The sequence below is a fragment of the Doryrhamphus excisus genome, linkage group LG21, assembly GCF_037039965.1.
Source record: "Doryrhamphus excisus strain RoL-2023G ecotype Guam linkage group LG21, RoL_Dexc_Guam_v1.1, whole genome shotgun sequence".
Lineage (NCBI taxonomy): Eukaryota > Metazoa > Chordata > Actinopteri > Syngnathiformes > Syngnathidae > Doryrhamphus > Doryrhamphus excisus.
In genome coordinates, this window is record NC_136377.1 from 1,073,197 (window position 1) to 1,090,685 (window position 17,489).

General features: G+C 43.1%; 2 protein-coding genes across 2 annotated transcripts in view; one reads left to right on the forward strand and one right to left on the reverse strand.

Annotated features, from left to right (window-relative positions):
* Positions 1-14,842, forward strand: part of lhfpl7 (LHFPL tetraspan subfamily member 7) — a 64,908-nt gene extending 50,066 nt beyond the window's left edge. Inside the window, exon 3 of the mRNA XM_058086421.2 lies at positions 13,030-14,842. Coding sequence (XP_057942404.2) covers positions 13,030-13,256 — 227 coding nt within the window. The 3' untranslated portion in view covers positions 13,257-14,842. The remainder of the gene's footprint in view (positions 1-13,029) is intronic.
* Positions 14,843-15,294: 452 nt separating this feature from the next.
* Positions 15,295-17,058, reverse strand: spata22 (spermatogenesis associated 22). The gene is made up of 3 exons (XM_078787614.1): positions 16,939-17,058; positions 16,764-16,861; positions 15,295-16,303 (listed from the first exon to the last, which is right to left on the reverse strand). Exons 1-3 carry the CDS (start codon positions 16,991-16,993, stop codon positions 16,112-16,114), a joined length of 345 nt encoding a protein of 114 aa, XP_078643740.1. The 5' UTR covers positions 16,994-17,058; the 3' UTR covers positions 15,295-16,111.
* Between the last annotated feature and the right edge of the window lie 431 nt (positions 17,059-17,489).

Genomic DNA, 17,489 nt, shown 5'->3' on the forward strand with positions numbered 1-17,489 from the left:
CGTCAGGCGGTTTTATTCCCGCAGCTTCGCACCTCCACGGTTCAGGCCCTCTGGCCTCTCACATCTCCGAGTCTTGTTGATGACAAATTGTTTTCCTGACTGGCTGCAATTTGACAAAATAGTGTTAACCTTCAACAATTGCAAGCCGCTATAATCCCACCGTGGTAGCTTTAATGGCGCAATCCCGGAAAAGCATCAGGATACGAGGAAAATAGGAAATCAAATTGTTGTTCAGTCCAACAAAACACACACATCCAGCAGACTCCCGGGGGTGTCGTTACTACCTGTCATGATGTCACATGTGCAGCCTCCCCAAGAAGACTGGATGCATGGCGACATTTCCCGGCATTTATCGTTGCCGCGGTTGCCCAACATGAAGCACCGGTGACATACAGGAAACACCCGAGTGTACAATTTGGGAACGCTGAAGTCATTGAACACACCAACCATTTGCGAATGTGAGATGTTTGCAGTTAACTTGACGCGGTGTGCGCTATTAAAGATTCATGACACCATTAAGTCGTCCAAAATGGCTGACAAAGTCAAGCAAAATAGTACATCATCATAATGGAGCTTTTTTTTTTTAACATGGACTTGGAAAAAAAAAACACTAGAAATTGTTAGCATGCCAACAGCAAGCATATTAGCATTGCTTGCTATGACATAAAATCACTAATAACCATTGTACTCGACCATAGTAGGAAAGCTAGTACTATTGCAGTTATAAAGGCATTATTTGGAAGCGGATCCAAGTACTAAACAAATGTATTTTTTTCAATGATGTGTTTATTTGCTTTACTTCACTAAAACTCTTTAATTATTAGTTTGTTTGGACGTTGTCACTTTCAGACCCCAACACCTACAAATCCTTTGCAGCCTCCCCGAGCAGAACACAATTAAATTAGCGTGTGTGTGTGTGTGTGTGTGTGTGTGTGTGTGTGTGTGTGTGCTTTCCTAATGAAGTCTGCTGTAACCAAGGAAGTGCTTTCACCACATTAGCGCTCGTCTCCCTCGTGTCTCCGTGGTCGTCTTTATTACGCCACTTGGGTCATCTTTGTGTCTTGGTCACCTAAGCCTTCATTGGAAGCGCTGAAAGCACGTGATCGATTGAAAGAGAGATGGAGAGCCGTTTGTCTGCTGGGAAGGGATGGCGTTAGATTTGTTTACTGACGATATACTGTATGCTATTTGTGATTACAGAGGAAGATGAATTATGTTGCAGCGAGACTGAGATGTCTGATTATAAGATATTAGGTTTAGGGTTTAGGGAAAAGATGTGTTCATTTCTGAAGCGTGGTCATGGCTTAACACAGGGGTCTCAAACTCAATTTACTTGAGGGCCAGTGGAGCTCGGGTGTGGGTGAGACTGGGCCGCATCAGGTTTTCCCCAAAAAAAAAAAAAAACGCATTTATTAAAAACTTTGGTTCCAATTTTCTACAAGAAAAGCTCTGATAAAACATTCCACTGTTCTCAAATATCTTAATTTTAATTTTTCTACACAAAATAAGATGAAAAATAAATAAACAAATCAAGAATAAAGAAAATCAATCAATCAGTAATAAATAAATAACTATAATAATAATAATAATAAAACGGCAAATAATAAAAACTTAAGAAACCACATATAGTTGGTAGGTAGACAAATGATTTTTTCCGATTAAAATGAACAAAGTATTATTAGAGCCCTGTAGACATGACAAAACACGACTATAGTCACATTTATACTTTTTATTTACAACATATTGCGCAACTGCAGGGTCTTGAGACACATGCTAACTCGCAAACTAGAGAGCTAGCCACCTAAACGGTAGCCTTCAAGTTATTTCCTTTAAACTTAAATAGCCAAAAACGTACCACTTCCACACGGATAGGGAGGATAACTATTAACAGTTATTTAACCTTTAACATGAACATGAATCAAACGTAATAATTTTTTCTGGGTACATGATACCATACAGCATCCATATCAAACTTGCGCGGGCCGCACTAACATTAAACTTTCATATCAAGGCGGGGGCCTCAAACTAGTGTCCTGCGGGACGCATGTTTGGGACCCCTGGCTTAACAAGTTCCAATAAGAATACATCGTATCCAAATACATGTTGCTTATGTTCCTGTCACCTGATGTTCCTGGTACACTGAGCCGGTAGGAAGAAATGATGCAAATAGCGCACGCTCCCGCAACATTAAAGTATGTCAATTACTTCCCGGTGTGCAATTAGGATCAATAAATGTCTCCCTGACTCTCTTTGAAACAATAAAGGCCGCTGGAAGTTAATTTGATCTTGCCAGTTGATCCATGCTACACCCCCGTGGTGCGCCTTCCGTCGTAGCGAAGTTGATCAAATGAGCCAGCCTGCAGCCATCCCCAATCAGACGCCGGCCAAGAGTGCAAGATGAATACGCAACTAATGCACTGCCTCTGCAATTTGGACTGCAAAATAACAAGAGGCCCCCACTTTCGTTCTACGCCCCTCATGGAAATATCCTGGATGTAAAGTAGAAACGATGGGAGATCTGCTTTTCTGCATGAAAATGAGAAAATCGTTGTAAAAATATAAACTATAAAAAGTGTTTTGTGTTAACATTTCGGTCTTTCACAACGGATGAATCGGTTTTACATAATTTCTTAGGGGAAAAATTGATTGGGGTCACAACCGTTTTGGTTTGAGTTGGATGAATGACTGTAACCAAGGTTCCACGGTATAGTGTTGATGTAAAGTACAAATAATCAAATCAAATCAACTTTATTTGTAGAGCACTTTTCCTGCAAAGACATGCAACACAAAGTGCTTTACAGAATTAAAAACAATTACCGCAATTAAAAGGAAAAACAATTACTAAGAAAGCCCCTCCCTCTCACCCTCCATACTAGACACACACACACAATCACACCGTGCCATCGGGGCACCAGCACCCGGGCCCCCCGACTCCGACAGACGGGCGGACCCCCAACATCAAAGGGAGGAACCCCCAGCCGGCCGGGTCGAAGGGACCCAAGGATGGCACCGCCTCAGCGGACCTGACACAGCCCCCAGTGTGGAGGACCCCCCCTGAGGAAATAATGGAGTTAAAGGCTAAAGACTAAGAGCTAAAAATAGGACTAAAAAGATGAAAAATGTAAGAAAAGTTTAAAAATATTAGTTAAAATCTTGATTAAAAAGGTGCGTTTTTAATCTTTTTAAAAAATATCAACAGTGTTAAGCTACAACGAGTTAGCATTTTCCACAGGAACGAATGACTGAACGGCCTCTGAGGCACTCGGATGCGAACCTGGATCCATCTGCCGCTGGTCACAGTTGACATTTCAGGTTGGGTGTGAGACAGCGACTGCACCCGGGAGACGTCTAGTTTGAGGGTGCTTCGCCTCCGGGCCAGAGGCTGTCAGCACAATCACTCGCTTGACGTCGCTTCCACGGCAGCCCGGCACAGACGTGCACACAAACCCACCCAAAAGGAAGAACGCTTTCGGCGTGGATTGTTTGCTTTCACTTTTGGCATGGATTGTTTGCTTTTATAACTCAGCATCGTCACAGCGGCGTCAATTCCACCCCCCCCCCGCCCCCCGTCACCCCCCACCTAATTGATGTCTTCGATGTAATTGCCACTTTCTCTCAAGTATCACGATTATTTATTTTGCCATCCATGCATGTGAAGTAGCCTGTCTCCCGTGTTAATTCAATATGTTGGGAGGGGGGCGGGGGGGTAGATGGATTGAGCAACAGATTAGGTTTAGTTAGGTTGCGCATCGACACCGACGCCTGTGCGCCGTGGGTTGCCTCATAAGGGATAAGGAAGTCAAGGACAAGCAATTTGTCTGAGCTATGAATTAATTTGCAGTATAGAAAATATGTGGATATGGAAATGGAAGTAATTAAGTTGATAGATTAGATGCAGCGTGTGAGATTCATGTGTCATCATCGCTACAGTGCTCCCAGGATGGAGATTCGCCGTCATAAAAAGACTTCGAATGGCTCCACGTGCAATAAGGACTTGACTTTCTTTTTCCCAGTGGCGGTTATAGCTTCAGTAGCCATGATTATATGAGCAAGTTTTCTTTTTCCGAATGGAATCTTTCCGAAAACAATGCACTTCGTGCCTTGCTTCGTGCCGTCATCGTGGCACCTGGTTTGGCCTTGTGATGCCGCAATGATGTGGCCACGCCCCCAACTTTGGTCAGTCATCCCTCATCGCGGTTTTGCTGTTTGAAGGTCGAGTACGCCGTTTGTGAGTCAATAATATGCATGTATAAAAATGTCTAAATGACCTGTAATGCAAATATAAGGCATTCAGAAGATGCATTCAAAGACCTAATTTGCATTATTATGTAACACTGATCACTAGGTGTCGATTGCCGGAACAACAGGCTTTTATTGCAGGTTTGAATGGGCATGACATCACTTCCTGTCCGCCCGCTACTAAGCTCCCCTGGCACGGAATGTGTCTTAAGTGGATTATGTTCTTTTATTATGTTTACTATATTGGGTAATACGAGTCTTTTCTATACTCTAACTTTATGGAAATTCACTTATCACAGTTGAGTCAGGATGCAATTAACCACAATTAACGCCGTTTGTGCGTCAATAATATGCATGTATAAAAATGGTTAAATGAACTTTAATGCAAATATAAGGCATTCAGAAGATGCATTCAAAGACCTAATATGTATTATTATGTAACACTGATCACTAGGTGTCGATTTCCGGAACAACAGGCTTTTATTGCAGGTTTGAATGATGTCACAACGGGCATGACATCACTTCCTGTCTGCCCCCTACTAAGTTCCCCTGGCACGGGAATGTGTCTTAAGTGGCTTATTTTCTCTTATTATGTATTGGGTATTGGGTAATACGAGTCTTTTCTATACTCTAACTTTGTGGAAATTCACTTATCACAGTTGGGTCAGGATGCAATTAAGTTTTTTTTCACTTGTTGGAATAACTTGAAATTGAATTTGGAACAAAAACAAACTTTGCGCAGCAGTCCAGTGCCAATTGCTGGCCTCCATTTTTAAAACTGAAGAACATCTGGATCTGCGTGTTACGTCATATCTGAGCATGCGCTGAAAGAACGCACCCGGGATAAATTTAAACAGGAAAAGATCAAATTCAATCTTGCTAATATTTTGTAATTAAACTGGGGACATTTGGGGGCAATTGGGGGCAACTGTAATATTTGGGTCCATGTATATGTGGTTTCCACTTAACAAAGACTCAAAATAATCCAGAAGTCAAAACCCATAGCACGCTTGCCTGATCCGTGATGATGACATTTATTTCATGCATCCAATGAAAATGGAAAAAATGAACCTTGCACAACACATGATCAGAATGACTCCAAATAAGAAATTTCAGTACTCCAACATACGTACCAAACATTAGCTTACCCAAATGCAGTCTCCCTTGACCCACGTGCCCCCCCCCAGTGCCTCCAGTCTGCCGTCTGAGTGACAGTCGGTGATAAACAGACCAATTACGGAGCTCTGATTGAGCAGACCACAGGCAGACCTGCTCGTTCTAAAGATAGCAGAAGGCCTTTTATTGCCCTGCTAATCTCTCCTATCGCTCGCTATTTTATTTCCTCATCGTCTTTCACTTTCGCCATCCTTCTCTTTTACCCTCACTGCATGTACAGAGCTCAAGGTCGATTCCTTTTTTACCCCTTCCACCGTCACCAGTTGCTACTGGCTGTGCAAACACACTTGGATGTTTCTACTCTATTTATATACTTTATTATCTATTTTATGGGATTGAATAGCAAGATAATTGTCTTATAGTGGGTGCTATAGCATCATGCGCTATAGCATCACGGTCAGAGGCCGCATGAGTGCTGCTGGCACCGGGGTTCATTGATGGGAAATCCGGAATTCCAACATGTACTGTCTTCGGAATGAAATATGTTCCACTCTGACATAACACACTCACAATACCTTTCCCCCGGAATACCAGGAATTTCGAGAAATGCCTCCTTTTTAGTCTCAGCGGTCAACGGTCCGAAAACCTGTGACGTTGTAAAGCGGAGCATGAGCCCCTCTCTTGGGAAATTGGGTAGCATGGCAGTTTTCCAATGTTTACAAGATGACGAATGCCTTGCTGAGAAGGTGAAGGTCATGGAGCCACCATGTACAGTTTCGTATAGTCTCCTCCAGACCTAATAATAATTCATAATAATAAACCCTATTGAGCACCTGTGAAGTATCACCAAGTGGTCTGTACAAGTCTGTACACGCAGTTCTGTTGAATGCCATGCCCAAGAGTACTAAGGCAGTGCTCAGTAACAATGGTGCTCCCACTAGATGTTCAATCCAACATCCAACCATCATGTTATCATTTTCAAGTATCGCCTTAGTCAGGTTTACATGCATCGAGGTCAAATGTAAGCAGAAAGAAAGCAGGAAACAGGGCTAGCCTATTTTGCGCTAACGTTGTTACTCTGCCAATTTTCTTCTGCGTCTTTATTTATCTTCATGTCTACTTGACCACCTTGAGTCCAACGTTCGAGGGAACACGTGGGTACTTGCGCAATTGTCATTAGCCTCATTTCCCCGAGGCTGGCTGAGCTTAATTATCACGGCTGTGTGCAGACTAGAGCACGCCACATTAGCATGGCGTCCCTGCTGCCTGTGCCCATGCTCTACCGGGCCCCACGTGACTACACTCCTGACAACTTCCAAACTTTGTTCTGCCGTTCCTCACCTTCGACCAACATTGAGGGTGATGAACCCCTGAAGTACATTTAGATACAGAAGTTGTCTGTGTAGGTTCTTCATGTCATCATGTCAAGCCAGCGCTATACTTCCTGCGCTAGCTTGTCATACTGCACATTAAGGAGAAATATGTGCAGTGTGGCTGTGGTCGACACAAACCATCTCTTTCAATCTCCATTCCTTCTAGATTGATATGGAAATGCTGGTGTGTGTGAGGCCAGTGAAAAGGCAATTTCCTGCAGACACGCCACTGAAGAACCGCCCTTTGTTATCATCTCCATTTGGAACTGAGTCATCTGTAAACACACGGGGCTCAAACCATGCACTTTAGACTGTCGTCTTTTATATTTAACTTGGAAGAATTGAGTTTGAGTGCCCAAACAATGCATCCACACATTGGTGACTCCGTGTGAAAATGGATGGTGGATTATTTTAAGTTGGGACACTACAGACAGATTTCAGCCAGGGAATTGTTAATCCAACTATCGATGTTGGAGAGACAGCATTTTTTTTGGCGGGTCAAAGTCAGTCCTGGCCGTGTAACCAAATATACTGCAGTACAACCTCGGTTGTCGCATACTTTTGTAGGATTATTGCCACAAATACTGTATGTCTCGGTTTTCATACGGCCAAACAGTGTGCCTAGAAAATAGTTTGAGTGCCCAAACAATGCATTGGTGACTCCGTGTGAAAATGGATAGTGGATCATTTCAAGTTGGGACACTACAGACAGATTTCAGCCAGGGAATCGTTAATCCATCTATTGATGTTGGAGAGGCCGCATTTTTTTTGGCGGGTCAAACTCAGTCCTGGCCGTGTAACCAAATATACTGCAGTACAACCTCGGTTGTCACATACTTTTGTAGGATTATTGCCACAAATACTGTATGTCTCGGTTTTCATACGGCCAAACAGTGTGCCTAGAAAATAGTTTGAGTGCCCAAACAATGCATTGGTGACTCCGTGCGAAAATGGATAGTGGATCATTTCAAGTTGGGACACTACAGACAGATTTCAGCCAGGGAATCGTTAATCCATCTATTGATGTTGGAGAGGCCGCATTTTTTTTGGCGGGTCAAACTCAGTCCTGGCCGTGTAACCGAATATACTGCAGTACAACCTCGGTTGTCACATACTTTTGTAGGATTATTGCCACAAATACTGTATGTCTCGGTTTTCATACAGCCAAACAGTGTGCCTAGGAAATAGTTTGAGTGCCCAAACAATGCATTGGTGACTCCGTGCGAAAATGGATAGTGGATCATTTCAAGTTGGGACACTACAGACAGATTTCAGCCAGGGAATCGTTAATCCATCTTTCAATCTTATCCACCTATCCAAGGTTGTGTCGTGGAGGCAGCGGACTAAGCAGGGAAGCCTAGATTGACTACTTGCTCCGGCTCCTCCTTGTGGATCCGGAGGCATTCCCAAGCCACTTATACCCATGATTTGTGTTTTCGATCCCTACCCAAAGCTCCGGTAGGAACATAGCTGGACCGGTCAATTGAGAGCTAAGCTCGGAGTCGACATCACTACACGCCGCACCAATCCACCTGTCAAACGCACGTTCCATCCTTCCCTTCAGTCGTCTGTATTGTGTGTGGGTGTGTAGTTTATTTAGTCCGAACACACACAGAATGATCCGTCTCCTTCCTTCCTTCCTTACTTCCTCAAGCCCTGCGTTGATGAGGCGGTCAAGCTCACCACATATGTCTGAGTGTACCTTGTACCTGATTTAGCTGAGATAAATGTACAATTATTGAGATATTAACATTATTATTCATACATATCATAGAGAAATACACTTTATATAAATTCCTGACAATGTGCAACTTTGAATATTGCCGGATGTTGCAACCTGACTTGTGATTAATGAACGTGTCATTTGTCAGTGTGGTGTATTTACGTATGTGGGTCACATTTGGCTGACGGCCTCAGGCTGTTACCGTAAATCAGCACCTAATTTACATCAGCTTTCCGCATCTCACAATATCATCTACACGGAGATCAAATCACCTGTGTTATTTATGCTTGCTGCTCGCTGGTGGAACAAAGAACGGGAAGAACGGGGATGCGATGACGATGACGCCGTGGTGCAAAACCAGCGGCTCTAATGCTAAGCCTTGAGGATCCTGTACGTAATTAAGCCATTGTTGTCAGTCATTGACTGCATGTTTCATCAGTGACTAACAAATGAGTTCTGAGTTCTGAGTTCTCAACACCACAACACTCCAAACGGCACCTGTTTCTGCGCCGTGATTGGCTCCTGCGTCGTTGCGGCCATCTACAACTCATTGATGACCACGTCGGGTATCCACAGCAGCTTTCTGGGGACGAAGATGTGCTCGGTCCGGCACTCGCTCGGCTCCCAGCTCACAAACTCGTTCCTCCACGTCTGCAATGCCATCAAAATTCCCGTCAATTCCCACGTGTAAGCCGCTACTTTTCTCCTTAGTTTACAGCGGCGTGGCAAAGTTCTGGCCAAATCCAAATCTTTACTTCAAAACGACTTCCAATTGTTTCAACGCTCACAAAGTCAACGAAAGAATGACATGTCTTTCTTTGGCATGAACCAATCAGGAGCTACGCTGCACACACAAGGAGCTTGTCAAGCCTTTGGACACCACAGGAAGTCATGCTATAAAACACTCAATTCATCACACAGAAGCTTAACACTGTAACTAAAAAATATGCAAACATGTACCAATATGAGTTTGACATGGAAAAATACCCAACTGTCGCCATAAAAGGTTTGCCATAATGCATTCATTGGGGTGCTGCAATGACGTCAGCCCATCCAGCCAAATCCGTACACCGTGACTTTGTACATTTCCAAGTCGGTATATTATTTATATATGTAGGCCACCTTGAGTATGACATGGAGGCAATCCAACATTGATGTGGGTGTACTTGCTTCATCCTGAAGGGGTGGAAGTATTGTAAAATGAGGAATTCCCCCCTTTTGGGGGTACCAAACCCCCAAAAGAAGTTGCTTGGTTGTGATTTTTTTTTTGACTGCAGCAAGATACATGCATTGTATTATCATGCTCTGCTGAATGAATGAGTGAATTTGACTGCCAGGATGGATGACCGCATGTCAAAGCTCATCAGAAGGTGATCAGACCTTCACGTGAAGTATCAGAACCCTTCTTGAAGAAGGACACAGTTTGAGCATTTAGCTTTCTTTTAAATCTTGACGTTAAGCAAAGTACCTGCACACAAACAAGAAAGTAGAGCCGCCCCGGTTGAGGTCATCCTGTCTTCCAAGTACTGCCTCTGTGAAGTACACACTGTCATGTTCATTCCACTGACGTAGACGTTGTTTTCCTGGGAGACTGCAGCCACTGTTCCTGGCAGCAAGAGAGCATGAATGTTTTTTTGTTTTGTTTGCATGTCGCGACATGATAATGTGTTTGGATGTACCGTGACATCAAACAGGTTTGCGGTTCCATCAGGCATCCATCTTGCGTGGGCGTATTGTTAGGATTCCTTGAAGGGGACAAAAGCGGCAGGTAATGTTTTGCTTGGAACGCAAAATGGGCAGGAATAACCAGAGTTCTAGCACCATTCACCTTTTTGGTAGTCGTTGAAAGCAGACCTATTATCTTGGAGGGGGGGGGGTCAAAAGTGGACATTCACACATCAGCTTTGACTTTGGGAAAACAGTGATGGACATTTTTGCCTGTATTCCGATATGGACTAAATGACTAATTGTGTGTTTGGTTGATATTGATTTGGACCGAACTGAACACTCGATTAACTGAAACGACCAGCTTGAGATTAATCGGCTCAGAAAGTAATGGTTAGTAGCAGCCCTGGTGTTTACACATCCATACACATCTAATATACTATATTTTTACCCACTAGCTGTCTTATTTTTCAATGTCCTAAAATGCTTCACAGTGCACGTTGGCTAATGAAGAGGACACCCAAGGCAGCGTGTTGGTTAATTAGCCTGCCGATCAAAGATTGCTATTGTTCCAACACTGTATAACATTTGGAAAGTACTGCATAGTCGTAGTAGTAGTATTAGTCTAGACAGGAATATGTGACACATATGTCAGAGGGGACGAATAAGATTGGATGCGAGCGCTCTCACTTTAATGAAAGCAGCCAGAACAGGAGCGTTATGAGGAATATGGCGCACACGGAGATATGAAGCAATATCAGGACTTCTGATGTAACAGCTTTCTATAGGCGGCCTCGGCTTGTATAATGTCTATTGTTCGGGTGTGTTGAGATCTTGGGAAGAATCAGTTAGCGTGTCAGAGGTGTGTGACAAAATTGATTCGGAGTCACGCATGGTTGCCAGGTTATCACCCATCTTCCTGCTCCGCAAAGGCATTCCATCTCCATCGCGCTGCCGTCAACGTGGTGGACCGGCCTGCACGGCGGAGAGAAGAGTCAGGGTTCATTTAGTCGTCTTGACTGACGGAATGTAGCGAGCGGTGCGAGGTTATATAGATATTTTATTGACATTTTGATTACCTAAAGAAGTCATACATGCAAACCCTTTTGTGGGAATGAAGAACCAACAATAAGATGGAGTGACAGCTGGCACGGCTTAATATTCTCACAATATATATTTCGGCTCAACTGTTGTTGATCAAAGGTCACCGACCAAAGGAACCTACTACAACCTTGTGATGATGCAAAGTATAACAGTCTGATTTTCTGTGAGGTCTGCGATCTAACCACTCGACCGCCGTGCAGCCTTGCTTGGAATGAATAGGAAAAAAACCCAATTATGTTAGCTTAGCGGGTCTGAAAAACATCCGCCCATCAAGCTGGGGCCTATCCCAGCTGACTTTGGGCAAGAGGTGGGGTACACTGGTTGCCAGCCAATCACAGGGCACATATATAGACAAACAACCATTCACACTCACATTCATACCTATGGACAATTTGGAGTGGCTAATTAACCAAGCATGTTTTTGGAATGTGGGAGGAAACCGGAGTACCCGGAGAAAACCCACGGGGGGAACAAGCAATCTCCACACAGAGATGTCCGAGGGTGGAATTGAACCCTGGTCTTTTAGCTGTGAGGTCTGCGCGCTAACCACTCATCCACCGTGCCGCCAGAAGTTATACGTATATATTTCAAAAAAATATTTTAGAAATAGATTTCTATTATTAGTATCAACATCACTAACATCTTTTCCACATTTTGCTTTTTGTAATTGTTTTTATAATATTATGACTGGATGCCGACAATATTTTGACTTTATTCCATGATGTTATAACTGCCTCCCCAATTAAATTTTCCAGAAATTACAAATATTTTTTTTGCTAGTTAAGAAGATAACAAGAAAAAGAAGAGTAGAATTCACATTGTTTTCCGAAAAGGTATTGCTTGGATATGTAAACCCTCCACCTTGGCGGTCAGATTCATTCATTCATTTAATTTCATTCATTATTGCCTTTGACTTGTTGCTGACTCTAGCTCTCGCTGGCACTGCTGTTCAGGTATTTCAATAAAGTACCAAAGAATGCTGACATTTCCTCTCTATGGAAGGACGGCACTGACATTTCTCCAAAACAAAGTTCTATGAAAATGATCCAAAAGTGCCACGAAGCTCCACCTCCGTTCTACTTCATTCTGAGCTGGGAAGGTCGGCATTGAGACATGAGAGAAACCACTCTGACGAAATTACCCATTCCCCCTCTTTCTATGTGCCCATTATTCCATTATTGTGCTTTTCTCCTGCTGCGGATTCCCAAGAAGGCCACAGGAGCAGCCACTTTCATTGTCAGGCTGTCACGTGCATTGTGTTCTGCTACGTTCCCTTCAGGTTCCACAACCTTAAAATCAGGTCAGATACACGAAAGCAGCACTCCCCGTCTCTACGTTGTGTTAAGCATCGAGACACCTGACATTGACCGGAACGCCAGCCAGCACTCAGGATGACGAAGAGCTGCAATGATAGCTTGCAGCTCAGTCGATAACCGCCGGGTGCTTTGGGCCATGAAACATGAGTCAATTTGTTGGGAGTCAAATGCTCTCCGGCTGCCTGTAGAGGGCACGGGGAAAAGGATGTATAGTTTGGAGTTTTTCTTCTTTTACAAGCCCCTGAAGTGAGGGGAACCATGTGTATTCTCCAATTTCATTCTAAATAATGTAGCACCATCATAAACCATTGCAAGCGGATGGATTCAAACTGCTGTTGGATGAGTAGAATTTATTATAAAACCTCTACTGCCCCTATGTGGCTGTGGCGGTCATTACACATAGTTGACGTTTTCTCTCCATGTTGTATAAGCATCCTCACACCACAGTATAATGTGCGTTTTTTTTTTAAAGCATCCTGTGTCTCCTTTGCAGTTTTCATCATGGCTGCGGGACTGCTGGTCTACCCATTCGGCCTCAACTCTTCCCTGGTCAGATCATTCTGCGGAGACTCTGACATCTACAATGCTGGCGAGTGCCAAATGGGCTGGGGGTACATGTTGGCCATTGTCGGGGTGATGCTCACCGTCTTTTTGCCCTTTTTTGCCAAATATGCACCAAAGGAGCAGCTATCTCCCACCCCTTTGCCCACGCTCTTATAGTTTGGATTTTGACCGCCGTTACACTTTCTCTGAGCTGGATTTCATGGAAAAGCAACCGGGATTTTCCAACGGTGATGCTGTCTGGGAAGCCTGTGGTCATCGCCATCCTACAGTACATGTTTGGAGTGAAAATAGGTCCCTTGTGCTTCGTCTAATAAACTAATAAATGAACCATCTTCCTGGCTATGCTGTGGAAAAATGGAAGGACTTTTGATGTGATGATTTATTGCAGCATTTGTGTGTGTGTTTTGTATTCCCTTCTTCTGTTGAACTATTCCGAGACTGGAAAATTGTGTGCACAATGAAGCCGCTTCAGTTTTTTCACTGACGCAATCAATTATTCAGCAAAGCGCTTCAACTGTAAATATGAACGAACTGACTTCTAAAAACGGTGAACTCAAAAAGAGGCTACTTTTTGTTGGATTTTGGTGTGTCTCCTTCAAGGACATCAGTAAAAACATGAAGTGGTGTTGTCCAAAATGTCATCCTTTCCCCTTTGAATTATTTGTGTACGTATATCGCTTGTTCAATGTAAGTCGTTCCCTCTTGTCTACAGAAATAATACTTCAGGAAAAACAGATGATGAAGGGATTTTGTCAAATTGCATGAGAACTTTGTAAATGGTAGAACTGCTCTAGATTTTAACGTGACGTGACCAACTTGTGCCTTTCAATATAACAAAGACAAAGTTAAGTACAAATATCAGGTTGTCATCTCAGACATTTTGGCATTTCTGCTGGAAAAAAGGGAGTCCTGTTCTGTGAACTTTTATGTTTGTTTGTTTTTTGCTTTCCATTTATGATGCAGTATGATTTCATCAACATGGGAAAACAATCTTTGAACAAAAAACACTTCATAGGAACGTTTTATAATCCTTGGAACCACAAGAAGCAAAACAAATGCTGTATTTTTCCCATTCGTTATGTCACAAAACATTCCATCTAAGCATCGGGATGCCAGTCGCAAGTAGAAGGAAGTTTTACAAATGAAAAAAACATTTCTTATTGTTAAGCAAATATGTCGTCATCCGTTTGACGCGATGCTACTTCACTGTCCTTGCACACTGCCAACTCATCTAACTCCATTTATTCGTGTTAAACGCAGCACTTTTAGGGGGAATTTTACACATCATTCACAATCTCTGTGAGACCAGAACACGTCTTTCCCTTTTTATTGTGTTTTCACTATGAATGCAAGTCATTGGGATTCACCTATTTCGCCAAAAACACCCTCAAAAAACCGATGCTCCATGCTGTGATCTGTATATTAATCCGGTATACAGTGATATTGTTACCAGTATGTACCAGTATGTACTGTAGCTATGTGCTCCGTGGATCAGAATCAATATCATGGTGACTTAAGCGTCTTTTCCACTTGATTCTGGGTACGTTGGGGAAACATGTTTCTACCACTGCAGGTTTAGTTCACGGTACCGATTCTTCATTGTGACGCAATCTCTTGGAGCATTGTCCTCCTCGCCAGATACGCCAAGCCTTCCCATACATGGCTAACACCGTGTGCCACTCTGTGCTGCAGAAACGCGGCCCTTTCTGTCGGCGTGGCCTGGCAAGCTCCACATTTACACCAAGCCCGACTCTCTCGGCCCACGTCTGCGCCAACGTTTCACCCTCTCTTTTTCCCTGTTCAGGCTACTCAGGATAAGAAAGATAAGGTTGTCCTCATATGTCCCAAAGTAGTCATCGTTGGCTCTCGTAGAGTCTGCCATGTTGGATCGTAAACAGAATGTGTTCTCTATGCTGGTGGTATTGACAGAAGTAGCATTAGTTAGGAGCTATGTGCTCCGTGAAATCAATCTGGTAATGCTGACCAAAAGTACTGTAAGTATTATTTATCTAAAATGTTGTTAGAGGCTTATGGATTTTTTTAGAGGGTTTCACGGGTAAAGAAGGTGAATCCAAGTTCCCTCGTTATTATTAGAAAAGCTGCCAGCACAAGGCAGCTATGTACAACACGGGTCGCAATTGAGAACATTTGCAATGCCAACCTGGCCAAAAGGTCTTATAATAAAAAACGCTGCTCTAGACCGCAAAGTGAAAGACGTGTTCTTGTCTCACACAGGGATTGTGATGATGATGGACACTTTCCTTAAACTTCCAACATGTGTGTAGATTCTCAGTCGTCGCTCCCCCAAAGATGAGTGCCCACTAATGAGCTGCAACCACAACTCTATTGTACCACAGACATAAATACCGAAGAAGCATTTTGGACTGGAACGTCCAATTCTCCATTCAACCATTGCGGTTTAACTATGCCCTACCCTGACATCAACAAATGACTGCCATGTAAGGCTGCCATATTTGGAAAAAAAAGGTTGTGAAAGATACCAGTTTGGACCTCATACTGGGACAGATTGGTGTTATCGCACTGGTCTTTTTCCCCTTTCTTGTTTGAACCACTGTGTGTAAAGTCTCAGCACTGGTGTTTTTGGTAGATACTTTGCTTTTTATCCCCCCCTTCCCATTGTGATGTTTGACTGTACATAAAATGACTGTACTTTATATATCATGTCAGTCTTAACTGCCTGTTTTTGAAAGTTGTATTTTGAGAGATTACCTCATTGTGGTTGCTTTATCGGAATTCATCTCTTAACATTGTTTGATGGTCTGTGATTTTCTTTGTAATAAAAAACAATTCTAAAGAGGGACACTTTCCTTTTTTTTTTTAATTAACTCAAAAACCAACACGAGTTCCAACTGTGTTTTTTTTATCCCCACAACACCGCAAACCAATTTGAACCTTTCATGAACACTAAATGTTGTGTATATATTACCGTATAGGAATTAGAACCCTACAACGACACCGATATGTCTTACTTGGCATAACATTTTAACTGGTCACACTTCGCAAAGCAATCTGACCAGTTTCCTCATGTGAGCATCGCAGGCTTTGACGGCCTCTTGACTGTTCCTGACCTCGGAGGGCTGGGCGGACCTGACCGACACACACACCAGGACATCTCCATGGCGATCATAGTTACCCACACAGCGGTGAACTTGACCCCGGATGAGACGAGGTAGTTCTTGCTCCTGCAGTGCAAACGAGAGAAAAATTGTTGCTGAAAGTATTCAGAAATTAAATGCATAGTCTTGGTTGACCACAATGTATTCAACCTGATGTATTTTGGATGTTGTTTTGCACAAATTATCCAATTTTACTTAGTTGCACCAAAAACGGTTACCGCATTTTCACAACTATAAGTCTATAGATACCACGCAGGTATCATGTAATTATAGTTGCAGACCATGTTAAATTACTATATATATTGATTTTGTAATCTCTTCATTCAGTCTACTGTAAACTATATTGCAGTATCAAAGCGGTTTCATTGTGCCTGACATCTGAAACTCATGTAAGCCTAGCCTTAAAATGCATACTATAAAAACCTAAGGCACACCAGTGACTATAAAACCAAGGTATCCTTGTGGGATATCAATAATAATGACTTCTAATTGACTCAGTGCTATTTGATGTATTTACCCTACTCACATTTTCATAGAAGATACACTGCACAACCTCCTTGCCGTCTCTTAAGAGGAAGTTCTTGGATCCGTGGCGACCGAGGGTGACGGCAGAGTCGAGAGTGGCTGAGAGGAGCACACGCTATCATGTTCAACGTGTTCATGAAGTTGACAGTAGACTCACTAAGCAGTGATCCACTAACCAAATATCTCGAAAAAGTACGGCACTTTGTCTTTATACCGACTCCAGTGTCTCATGCCGTCTATAACTACAGTCAAGATCCGCAGTGAGTTGTCAAAAGGTGTTTTTTTCGGTTTATTTTCACCCTGGAGAAAAGAAAAATTAGGACACAATGATTGCATACACACAAAAATATTACTCAGGAACATGTAGTACCTTTGGAGTTTGAGTCTGCAGGTAGTTTGAGCTCTTTTTTCCCACTAAAGTGGAATTCTGTGGTCCAAAACTGTTTGTAAAATTCCATTTGTTTGATGGTTGTTTTGTTTGAGCAGCAAACCCGCTGGGTGGCTGGACAGGAGGAGGCAGAGGTCTGACCTGAGAGTGAGCGGACTGCCGGCTCGTCTGAGAGAACCCCAAATGAGGTCTCCGCTCACTGTTGGTGGAAGTTTGACATTGTCTCTGCCTGGATGTGACAGCAGATCCAGAATCATCCTGTCTCGCTGGGTTGCTGAAAGATCACATTTGTGTTTGTTGTCTTGTCATTTTTGGTGATTTGCTGTTGCTGTTGGCAAC

What these genes read in the sequence shown, in the direction of transcription:
- spata22 (XM_078787614.1), bottom strand. Translation starts at nt 16,993, where the DNA reads ATGAGACACTGGAGTCGGTATAAAGACAAAGTGCCGTACTTTTTCGAG. An exon ending in GTACTTTTTCGAGATATTTG is followed by an intron (nt 16,862 to 16,938) that starts GTTAGTGGATCA and finishes TGCTCCTCTCAG; the next exon opens with CCACTCTCGACTCTGCCGTC. An exon ending in AGTGTATCTTCTATGAAAAT is followed by an intron (nt 16,304 to 16,763) that starts GTGAGTAGGGTA and finishes TTTGCACTGCAG; the next exon opens with GAGCAAGAACTACCTCGTCT.